Here is a 12,217-nt window from a genome sequence, read left to right as displayed (position 1 = left end):
GTCATTCTACCTCTGAGATACTTCCCCAGCTCAATTTTTTTTAATTTTGAAACAGGGTCTTGTGAAGTTGCCGAGGATCTTGCTAAACTGTTGAGGCTGGCCTCAAACCTGATATCCTCCTGTCTCAATCTCCCAAGTACTAGGATTACAGGCATGCACCACCACACTCAGCCCAATTAGGGATCTTAATTGCAGACGACAACAAAAACAGATTCTGTTTTATATGAGTAGAAGAGGCCAGGACAGTCTCAGGTAGCTTACAGAACCACTGGGAAGTTTCAAGATCAGTCCTGGGAAGCAGGCAGGACCCAAGTCCTGTCCCAAGAGCAGCCTGGTCAGGGGGCTGCAGCCTCTGGGCTCTGGGGGTTGTTTCACAGTTATCACTGAGCACTGGCTGCTGCCACCTCTAGGATGGATGATAAGTGGTCCTCTGCTTCCTTGGGTCACTTGCTGAAGATCCAGAGTCCTAAGTGGGCTCACTGATTTGGCTGTGACCTTCCTGACCTTCCAGGGTCAGGGGAACAAGGATCCAACTTCCCACTAAGATGCCCACTGAGGAGGATCAACCAACATAGGACGGGGTTCAGATGCTGGCCAAAGACCCCAGTGGTATTCACATACAGGTTTCTGAGCACATCACTGAGACCCTCCACCATCTGCACCATCATTCCAGCCTTCCTCCCTTGCATACCATGTTCCACTGAAACATGACTGCATGCCATTCCTGGGCTGTCCTTTCCCGCCTCAGCCCCTGTAGCAAGCAGCTGGCCTCCAAAGAGGATCTAATGAACCATGACTCCCACCTGTGTCTTGTCCCCTCGCCTTGGATCTGGGCTTGTCCTGTGGTTCGTTTTCACTGACACATGCTGTGAGGTGTCAGACATGTGATTAAAGAAAGCTACCTAGGCTGGAAGATCCCAAGCTTGAGGCCAGCCTGAAGGCGGGGAGGGAGAGGTGTTATCTTGCACATCTAGTCCCCAGATGACTTCAGCACCAGCCTTCCTCTGACTGTAACTGATTGAGGCCCCTAGGTGAGAACTGCCAAGCTGATTGCAGCCAACCTGGGACTGTGAAGAAAATAATAAATTGTTTTCAGCCACTAAATTTTGGAGTGGTTTGTTACCTAGTAATAGAGAACCGAAATTAACCCCTTTGTGATACATGTTTGGCTGTCTTGGGAATGCCCCCCGCTGTCTTGTCCTAGACATTGCCTACTCAGCGCTCCACTTGGCAAAACCCTTCTGATGAGTGTGGCGCAGGGCAGAGGAAAGAGCCAGGTTTGCGGGCCAGTCAATCCAGGGGTAGAAGGGTTGGATTCTCGTTTTGTCTTTCACCATCCCCATGACCTTGGTCAAAACAATTTCTCTGAACCTCCATGTCTGCATCTGTGATGTAGAAATCAAAACACTTTTCTTCTGGAATTGTTTTGAGGATCAAATAAATGTAAAGTATATATTCATTTATCCATCTGGTCCCCGTTAGTCTTACTGAATGGCAAGATCCAGCCTTCTAGCCTGCATCAAATGGCATTCCTGAGGTCTCTTTCTCCTCACTTATGAATTACATAGTTTTAGGCAAATTCCTTAGGCTTCTTTGAGCCTTATATCCCTCCTATGTACAGTGGTTTGATGGTAATGTGCGCCATGGCGCTTCTTGACCGGGCTGCTTTATGGCGTTGGACAACACTGCTCCCTCGAGGCAGAGCATCCAGACAGACCCTTGGGCCATGTCCCTTAACTGGCATGGCATCAGGAATCCTTGGATCACCACAATTGGTGTTCCAGCCCAAACAGACATGTCTGGTAGACTGGGGGACTGTGGTGAATGCCAGAGATTATCGCAGAGTGAGAAAGAGGCTTTGCTGGAGGGGAAAGGGCGCACGGAGCACAGCAACAGAGGAGTTCTATTTGGATGATGTAAGGCTGGCACCACCATCTTGTGGCTCAGCGCACACCCATCCCCCGCTTTCTCAGGGGCTTCTTGGCGAAGAAGGAAAGATCTGGGGTATAATGTCGAGGGCAGGGTCATGGGGAAAGCACAAACATCTCTGCCATGGAAACACTATTGGGAGCCAGCCGTCATTAACACAGACTAAACACATTTGTGTGTTCACAAGCGATACTACTGTCATTGGTTGCTCTTCAACCAAGTACTCGTGGTTCACTGGGTGTCACAGTGGAGGCAACAGAAAGTTCTTTTATTCCAATTAAATTTCTAATATCTATAACATTCGAGTCACACATCACACTTCACATAAATGTATATTGGTGCAAATATACTATATATATATATATATATATATATATATATATATATATATATATATATATATATGGGTTAAGAAAGGATTAAGGCAGCCACAGGGGTTTAGGAGGCTTTGCTAAGAGCAAAGGCAAAGATCAGACAGAATGAAAAGAGTCATTGTAGATAATCAGATTTGTTGTACTGAGGATAGAACCCAGGGGCTTTCTACCTCTGAGGTACATTTCCAGTCCTGTTTTTTAATCCTTTATTTTGAAACAGGGTCTCACTGAGTTGCAAATGGCCTCACTAAGTAGCTGAGGCTGTCTGCGAACCTCGATCCTCCTGTCTCAGCCTCCCAAGTGCTCGGATTACAAGGGTGCGCCACCACGCCCGGCTCTGTTTTTAACAACCAGCCTTGCAGAATTGTCAAGGAAAGAGCCCCAACGGTCCAGAGCAACAGCAGGCAGCAGTTTCAGAGTAGCAGTTTGAAGTCAGCTTGCAGAGGTTCTTGTGTTGCCACCTCTCAGTGTAGAAGAAACTGCACTGAGCTGAAGTCCAGGGACGGGAAATCTGAGGTGTGTGGCTGTGACGATTTTCCTGGGGAAGGCTTGTGACCAGTGACCGGGTGACAGGGTCAGCATGGTGCGGTGTCCAATCTTGGGGTGCTCCTCCTTTTACGGGTCTCAGGTGTGTTTGATAAGCTCATGGGCCCCATGTTCCTGATATGACTCGAGATGTCTACGTGTCCATGTCCTTCTGATTTATTCAGTAAGTTCACAAGTGGTCATTGTTTATTTGCATAATTAATTTATCAGTCTGTACCACCTAGTTATGCCCTGCAGTAGGTGGTTGTCTACGTGTATGACCGAGGTGTACAGTCATTCTACCGCAGCACATGAACTCAAAATGGAGTAACTAATCAAATCTTCTTAGCAATTCCTCTAAAGACGAGGACACAGTTCTTGAGTGTAACTGGTGAGTGCAGGCTGGAGGATTCCAGTTAAATCCAGTGCAAAACCAGGCAAAACGAACTTAAGCTGTGAGAGGCAAGATAGTGATTGAGGAGAAGTGGCTGGAAGGAAAGGGGATCTGGGGAGTTTGTAACCTTTTGTTTCCTCATCAGGTTTCTACTTACACCACCGGGTTCATTTTGTAAAAACTCAAGTGCCCTTAAGATTTGTGCACCTTTCTGTGCGTTAGTTATTTCAATAACAGATGAAAAGACACACAGACATAACTATTTGGGAGAAAGAGGATGAAGAGTCATTTTCCACATCAAGCTCTCCCTGGTGGTACCGCATCTGTGAAGAGATTAGTGGGTTGGAGGTGAGACCACCTGGCGTCTGGCCAGACTTTTATCTCCCTCCGGAGACTCGATTCACTTATGGCTTATTAAACACTTCCTACACATGGAACAATAGTCAACATGTAAGGAGATAAAAGTTATTAACAGTAGTTTGCATTTATTGAAAGTTTACTATGGCTGGGCATGGTGGCGCACGCTTGTAATCCCGGCGCTTGGGAGGCTAAGACAGGAGGATGGCACAGGTTCGAAGCCAGCCTCAGCTACTTAGTGAGGCTCTCAGCAACTTAGTGAGACCCTGTTTCCAAGTAAAATAGAAAATTGGTCTGGGAGTATAGCCCGGAGGTAGAAAGCCTCTGGGTTCCACTCCAGTACCACAAAAAAAAAAAAAAAGAAAAAAGAAAGCTTACTATGAAGTAGACACTGAACATACATCTAACCGCAGAAAAATCCAATGGTGCATTATGGTTACAAAAGTTGTTTCAGGTCACAGAGCAAAAGGAGCATCCGTCCTTCGACATGCAGCCCAGGCTTGTGCGGACCTCAAGCCCGAGTACTTTTCATTGCGACCCTGGACAGGTTCCTTCACTCTCTTTTTGTCTGTGGTCCTGGGGATTGAGCCCAGGGGCATTCTAGCCTCTGGGCTCACCTCTAGCTCTATTTTATTTTTACTTTGAAACTGGGTTTCACTAACTTTCTTACATTTGGGCTAAATTGCTGAGAATGGCCTCAAATCTGCGATCCTCCTGTCTCAGCCTCGCAAGTACTGGGATTACAAGCGTGCGTCTCGGCTTCCTCCACTCTTTTGAGAGTCCAGCTGTCTAGCAAGTATTAAAACCCCACGCCTTCCTCGCGGGGCTATTGTGAACACTAAAGAGACGCGGAGAGAGCCGGGTGAGCGGCCCTAGGAGCGCCTAGACGAGGCGGGCTCGGATCGCCCACCCCAGGCGGGGCCACCGGACCGCGGCGGGCGGGCTGCCCCGCCCCCTGCCTCCCGAACGATCAAAATGTTTGGGCCGCGAGCACTTAAAACCGAACCGCTGGCCCGTCCGTGCCGCTACAACCCGCCACCGGCCGCGCCGGGGCCCAGGCACGTCCGGGCGGCCCGCGCTCCGGGTCCGCTCCCGCGGGGGGGGGGCGCCATCGCGAGATCTCGCGGGCCCGCCCCGCGGACCGGAAGTGCGGGCGGGGCCCGGGGGCGCGGCTCTGAAGCCCGAGCCCGCAGAGGGCAGGGGCGGGTTGGGGGTCGCCGCGCCGTCTGCAGGCGGCCAGGGGCGGGAGAGCAGAGCGGGGCCGGCCGGGCCTCCGCGCGGGTCTGGGCTGGCGGGCGCGTCGCCATTCCCGAGACGGGAATCCTTGGGCCGGCCGTGCCCGGTCCGGGGTCCCGGCTGGCGAGGCCCACTTCGCCCCCAAGGAACTAGGGAACCTGAGAGTCCCCACAGCGCAGCCTCCCTGGGCCTGGCCGGCCTCAGAAAGCGCCTTTGTGGCCGCAAAGATGATTTGCCCCGTCGCTAAGGAAGCTTCACCTTTGACCCTGTGGCTCAGGCCACTTCCAGGACCGTGGAAGAGGTCTTAGCGATAGGCGCACACAGTCATGTTTGTGTAAAATTGGCAAAATGAACATATTTTACCTCCAGATTGTTAAGTTTCTTTCCATTGTGCATGGACCTATCTGGGGTCGTTGGAATGGCTGTGGACATTTTTTAGGTATTCTGGGGTCGAAAATGTGTGTGTGTGTGTGTGTGTGTGTGTGTGTGTGTGTGTGTGTGTGTGTGTGTTTGCGCGTGTTATTAGGGAAGTACCGGGGATTGAACCCAGGGGCATTCTACCTTTCTTCCAAACCCTTATTTTTTATTCTTTATTTTGAAACAGGGTCTCACTAAGTTGCAGAGGGCCCCAATAAGCAGCTGAGGCTGGCGTGAACCTGTGATTCTACTGTCTCAGCCTCCCAAGTACTGGGATTACAAGCATGCACCACCATGCCCGGCTAATCCTATTTATTTTTTATTTTGAAACAGGATCTTAATGGATTGTTGAGAATCACACTAAATTGCTGAGGCTGGTCCCGAACCTGCAGCCCTCCTGCCCCAGCCCCCCCCCCCCCCCCCCGCCATGTACTGAGAAAATACTTTGAATTTAAGGTTGAGGGGTTGCCTATATGTGGCTCTTTAAATGCACACTTAAGTTTTTACTAACCTTTCCAGTGTAGAAATATCCCTGAAACCATACTGTACTGAATTACAAACTTGGAGACCTGAATATACCAGAATCTGGTGCTAGGATGTCTAGCATAAAAAGAATGTGGACATATAAAAGATTAGCACTGCATAAGACAGTGTCAAATTTCTTTTCCTTTTTCTTTTTCTTTTTTCTTTTTTCTTTTTGGTGGTAGTGGGGTTCCTGGAAGCCCTTCTACCTCTGGGCTACACTCCAAGACCTATTTTTTAATATTTTTATTTGGAAACAGGGTTGCTGTCTTCGAACCTGCGCAATCCTCCTGTCTCCGCCGACCAAGTGAGGGGATTACAGGGGTGCGTCACCACGCCCGGCCTATTTGCACATTTTCTAAGAATCCTGATCTTCTTTAGACGAGGGGGAGCTGTGGGGCAGTTTCCTTAAGCCACCCTTTGGGAGGACTGCCCAATTCTGCCTGCTTCTTCCCCTTCTGCTTCGTGTCTACTACAAAATAGTCACTGCATGCAATGACGAGATCTGCTATTAGTGAGAAGCAGCTCAGGAAGCCCCTGCACCTCGGCTCTGGTTCCCCTGCGCCTCGGCACTGGTCCCCCTGCGCCTCGGCTCTGGTTCCCCTGCATCTGGGCACTGGTCCCCCTGTGTCTGGGCACTGGTCCCCCTGCGCCTCGGCACTCCAGGCCCTTCACTATTTTATCCACAGCCAGAGGGTCTTTTTCATTTTCCAGAAGTCCAGGGACTCCCTTTTCCATGAATACTCTCAGGTCCTCCTTGGATAACTAAGTACCCTTTATCCCCTGCAGATTTATGTAAAATAAACATCATGGTTTCCATGGTGTATTCTATTTGAGATGGCATTTTGGAAAGGTTTCTTGAAACCTTGGTGGGAAGGCGTGTGTAGATGCTGGGCACGGAGGGCTGAGTGCCTTTATGTAGGCTGACTGGGGAGAGGGCTGTGACCTGGGAGCGGGGCATCCTGGGCTGGCAGTCCCTGGCTGGGTTCCCCGACCTCCTCTTCCTGCCTCCGCCCACCCCCTCACCCGTGTGTGTGTGTGTGTGTGTGTGTGTGTGTGTGTGTGTGTGTGTGTCACACACACTGTTCATATTAACCTATAAAATTTAGCAGTTACATGTACTTTTCTCATTATAAATAAATATTCACATTTGTACCTACTTTTGTGTTTTAAACCAACCTTCCTTCCTTCCTTTTCATTTTTTTTTCTTTTGCAGTGCTGGGGGTTGAACCCAGGAGCACTCTACCTCTGAGCTACACCCCCAGTCCTATTTTATTTTTATTTTGAAACAGGGTCTTGTTAGGTTGATGCGAGTCATACTACTTGCTGAAGCTTTCCTTGAACCTACAATCCTGTCTCAGCCTCCAAAGTAATGAAATTACAAGTGTGCACCACCACGCCTGGCTTTTCTTTCTTTTGTTCATATTGGAGATTCAGCCCAGGGCCATTCTACCTCTGAGTAACACCTCCAGTTCTTTTTCTTATATATATATATATATATATATATATATATATATATATATATATTTTTTTTTTAATTTTGAAATAGGGCCTTGCTAAGTTGATGAGGGTGTCACTGAGTTCCTGAGGCTGGCTCTGAACCTGTGATCCTCCTGTCTCAGCCTCCTAGGTACTGGGATTGCAGGTGTGTACCACCTCGCCAGGCTATATTTCTCCTTAGGAGCCCCATGAAATTATATGAGCTCTGGCCTCACGAAACCTGGATCTGCCCTGGCATGGTTTTTGTCTCCTCCTAAGGACTCTGGTTAGGGTGGGGCATATATTTAGTCCCTTAATTGTTAAAGTGATCAGATGGAAGCCCAGAGAGGTTAAGCTGTTGTGCCACTATGACCCGCAGAAGTAGAGCTGGGCCTCGGCTCTTGGTTCTTAGTTCAGATATGCGGTCACCCTGATGTGAGAGCCTGTTCTGAAGCTTCCCACGGCCTTCGGTGGCGGGGCTTACGTTGCCCCACCACCAGGTCTCTGCAGAGAGCAGAGAGCAGAGACCTGGAACAACGAAAAAATTACTCTGGCCTCTTCCCTGGGAGAGTCAGCTCAGGGGTCCAGCTTTGGGCTCTGGGTCCAGAGGAAAGGCCTGGAAGGCCTCGGAGGGAAGGCAGCTGAATTTCTGAGGGCTCCCAAGTATCAGATGTTCGCAGCCCTCTCTGTCCTCTCACCCGTCCCTCCTCCAGTGAACAAAGACCTGGGATCTGGAGGGAGAGAAGCCGAAGAGCTGCAGGCCTCCTCTGTGACGGGGTGAGAGGTGGACAATCCCTGAACGGAATCCAAATCGACCAGTGAACCAGCTGCTTGTGAATATGCATGGGAACATGTCTTTTGTTACTTCTCAAGCCAAGTGTATTTTTGGTCTGTTTCCCTGGATACTATAGGGAATAGGGAGAGTCCTTACCAAGTGTGGTATAATTTTACCATTCGACTTCCTTTCCAATTCCCCAAATTAGTCACCCATCTCTCTACCTGGAATGATTTTTCCAAGGTCATCAACAACTTCTTTGTTGCTAAGTTCAACTTTTCAGTGTGTGTGTGTGTGTGTGTGTGTGTGTGTGTGTGTGTGTATGTGTGTGTGTGTTTTACTGGAGACTGAATCCAGAGTTACTGTAACCCAGGTACTCTAATCTTAGAGATATACCCCCAGCCCTTTAAGAAAAATTTTTCTTGTTTTTTTTGAAACAGGGTCTCACTAGGTTGCTGAGGTTGGTCTTGAAGCTTCAATTCTCCTGTCTCGGTCTCCTAAGTACTGGAATTACACGCGTGTGCTACCATGCCCACCACCCAGCTGGCTTCTGTCTTTGTCTTAAACAACTCTCTCCTTGCTGCCAGTGTTTTTTCAATTGTAAATATATTCACCTCCAGTTAAAATCTTACTGTGGCTCCATATTGATTTAAGATTAAGGGGCTTGGTGTAATGACCCACGCCTGTGTCCTAGTACTTGGGAGACTGAGACAGGAGGATTGCAGGTTCGAGGCCAGCCTCCGCACCTTAGCAAGATCCTCTGCAACTTAGTGAGACCCTGTTTCAAAATAAAAATAAAATAGGGCTGGGAGCGCCGGGCGTGGTGGCGCACGCTTGTAATCCCCGCGCTTGGGAGGCGGAGACAGGAGGATCGCGCAGGTTCGAAGCCAGCCACACGCGCTGGCTTAGGAGACCCTGTTTCCAAATAAAAATGTAAAAATAGGTCTGGGAGTGTAGCCCGGAGGTAGAAGGGCTTCCAGGAACCCCAGTACCACCAAAAAAAAAAAAAAAAAAAAAAAAATAGGGCTGGGAGTATGGCTTGGAGGTAGACCCCTGGGTTCAATCCCTAGCACCACAAAAATAAATAAATAAGCAAACAAACAAATGAACAAATAAAAAGGGCTGAGGGTATAGCTCAGAGGTAGAATACCCGTTGGGTTCAATATTCTTAGTACTTAAAAAAAAAAGCCTCTTTGACCCACTCTCCAGTGGCATTCGGTCCGCACACATTGATCTTCCATTCCCCAGTGGTCACAGTCTGTCCTGTACAAGGCTTTGCACTCCTTCAGGCACTATTTGCCATCATTGTTTTGGTATCAGAGGCAAGACAGAAAATGATGCAAGCAAAAATTCCTGCAGCTCACCTAATAATTGAGCCTTTTTTCCCCCACTGAAATATTCTTCCCCTTCCTTTTTTATTTTTTCATTGTAGAGAATTTTGGATTTATTAATATCTAAATAATGGCTTTATTGCAATACAATCCACATACTTTAAAATTCAAGAAATTTATGTATGTATGTATGTATGTATGTATGTATGTATGTATTTATTTATTGGTGGTACTGGGGTTCCTGGAAACCCTTCTACCTCCGGGCTATCCTCCCAGACCTATTTTTATAATTTTTATTTTGAAACAGGGTCTCTTAAGCCAGAGAGGCTGGCTTCGAACCAGCGCAATCCTCCTGTCTCCTCCGCCTCCCAAGCGCGGGGATTACAAGTGTGCGCCACCACGCCCGGAAAAATTCACTTATTTAAAGTGTATCATTTAGCCGGGCATGGTGGCACACGTTTGTAATCTCAGCATTTGGGAAGCTGAGACCAGAGAATGGCGGTTCGTGGACAGCCTCAGCTACTTAGTGAGGCCTTTTGCAACTCAGTGAGACCCTGTTTCAAAATAAAGACTAAAAAATTGGGCAGGGGATGTAGCTCGGAGGTCAAATGCCTCTGAATTCCATCCCCAGACCCGCAAAAATAAAATGAAATAAAATAAAATAGAGCTGAGGGTATAGCTCAGAGGTCGAACACTCTTGGATTCAATTTTCAGTACCAAAAAGAAAGAATAGAATTCAATGTAGAATATTCAGAGCGGTGTAACCATCACCACCATCAATTTTAGAACATTTTTATCAGCCCAGAAAGAAACCCTGTATCCATTAATAGTCATTCCCCTCCTCCCCTCGGCGGCTGATCTACTTTCCGTCTCTATGGGTTTGTCAATTCTGAATCCTTCTGCAAATGTGGTCTTTTGCGACTGGCTTCTTTCATGTAGCAGTATGTTTTTAAGGTTCGCCCTAGCTGATGCCTGTAACTGTACTTCGTTCTATTACTAAATAATATTCAATTGTAGGCTCTGCCACATTTTGTCTATCCACTCATTAGTCAAAAAACAATAAAGAATAAAAAAATTGGGCAGAGAGTGTAGCTCAGAGGTCGAATGCCTCTGGGCTCCATCCCCAGACCTGCAAAAACAAAAACAAAAACAAAAACAAAAGACAAAAATACAATTGGGTTGTTTCTACTTTTTGGCTCTTGTGAATTATGCTGCTATGAATGTTTCTGTATAATTTTGTTGTAAGAACCTACGTTTCCATTTTCTTGCATACGTACTTAAGTATGAGCGGAATTGCTGGGTCCTACAGTGACTCTATGTTCAACATTCTAAGACACTGTCGTCTAGTTTTCCAAGTGGCTGTGCTTTTACATCCTCCCCTCCCCAGCAAAACATGAGGTTTCCAGTTTCTCCACATCCTTGTTGTTACAGGTTGAATTGTGTTCCTCCCAAATTCCTGTGTTGAAGTCCTAACCCCTAGTACCTTAGAATGTGAATTTATTTGGAAATAGAATGATTGCATATGTAATTAGTTACAATGGGGCCATATTGGAGTAGATTGAACTCCTAGTCCAAAAGGAATAGTGTCCTTTATAAAAGAGGAAAATTAAAAAAAATAATGAAAGAGTGAAATTTGAACACGGACATGTACATAGCAGGAACACTATGCGAAGACTGGAATGAGACTGTGCAAGGAGAGAAAAGGTGGGCTCCGTTGCCTCACTCCTCAGCTCCTCCAAAACGCAAGGCCAACATGAGAAAAGCATAGCTGATTTATTTAATCAAAATCAAAGGTTTTTTTTTCCTTTTTTAGTACTGGGGATGGAACCCAGGGGCATTATACCCATTTTTATTCTTTACTTTGAAACAGGGTCTCACTGAGTTGCAAAGGGCTTCGCTAACTAGTAGCTGCTGCCATCGCCTCACTAGTAGCTGCTGCCATCGCCTCACTAGTAGCTGCTGCCATCGCCTCACTAGTAGCTGCTGCCATCGCCTCACTAGTAGCTGCTGCCATCGCCTCACTAGTAGCTGCTGTCATCCTGGAACCTGGATCCTCCTGTCTCAGCCTCCCAAACGCTGCGATTACAAGCGTGTGCCACTACTCCCAGCTCTAATAAAAGTTTTATGTGACATGGGAGTCTTCAGAATGAGAAGCCGAAGATGTAGGGGAAGAACTGATTTGAGTTTATGCTTAGGACAGCCGCGTAGGAGTGTATTGTACAGAGGGGACATGAGCTGCCGGGCGTGGACGGAGTGGGACAGCGAGGCCTGTCTGCCCAGATTCTTGGCCTCTCTCTTATAGTGTTCCTTCTTCTCTAATAGGGAGTGGGGACCCCTGGAATAGGATTTCAATTTGTCTATGGCCAGATAAAGGGGGAGGGAGCAATGTTTTTAGGCTTTGTGGCTTGCTTTGGGAGGAAAAATGGCTCCAGTTTCTCAGACGCCCTTGGGGAAGGGGATTTCTAGTTTCTATGTCTTGCCTTGGGTGAGAAAATGAGAACAGGAGACAACTGGGCCTAGGGCAGAGAAAGGCTGTGTGTGTGTGTGTGTGTGTGTGTGTGTGTGTGTTAAAGGCTGTGTGTGTGTGTTAAAGGCTGTGTGTGTGTGTGTTAAAGGCTGTGTGTGTGTGTTAAAGGCTGTGTGTGTGTGTGTTAAAGGCTGTGTGTGTGTGTTAAAGGCTGTGTGTGTGTGTGTGTTAAAGGCTGTGTGTGTGTGTTAAAGGCTGTGTGTGTGTGTGTGTTAAAGGCTGTGTGTGTGTGTGTTAAAGGCTGTGTGTGTGTGTGTTAAAGGCTGTGTGTGTGTGTTAAAGGCTGTGTGTGTGTGTGTGTGTTAAAGGCTGTGTGTGTGTGTTAAAGGCTATGTGTGTGTGTGTTAAAGG

General features: G+C 47.6%; 1 protein-coding gene across 1 annotated transcript; it reads right to left on the bottom strand.

Annotated features, from left to right (window-relative positions):
• Positions 1–1,943: 1,943 nt before the first annotated feature.
• LOC308258636 (uncharacterized protein) lies at positions 1,944–6,598 on the bottom strand (the record flags this gene model as incomplete). The annotated part of the gene is given in 5 exon segments (XM_080689318.1): positions 1,944–1,999; positions 4,609–4,805; positions 6,172–6,291; positions 6,416–6,519; positions 6,524–6,598. Coding segments are annotated over 5 exon segments (552 nt in total).
• Positions 6,599–12,217: the final 5,619 nt, after the last annotated feature.

This window comes from Muscardinus avellanarius (assembly GCF_963383645.1).
Source record: "Muscardinus avellanarius genome assembly, chromosome: 2".
NCBI lineage: Eukaryota > Metazoa > Chordata > Mammalia > Rodentia > Gliridae > Muscardinus > Muscardinus avellanarius.
This window is presented reverse-complemented; position numbering and strand designations above follow the sequence as displayed.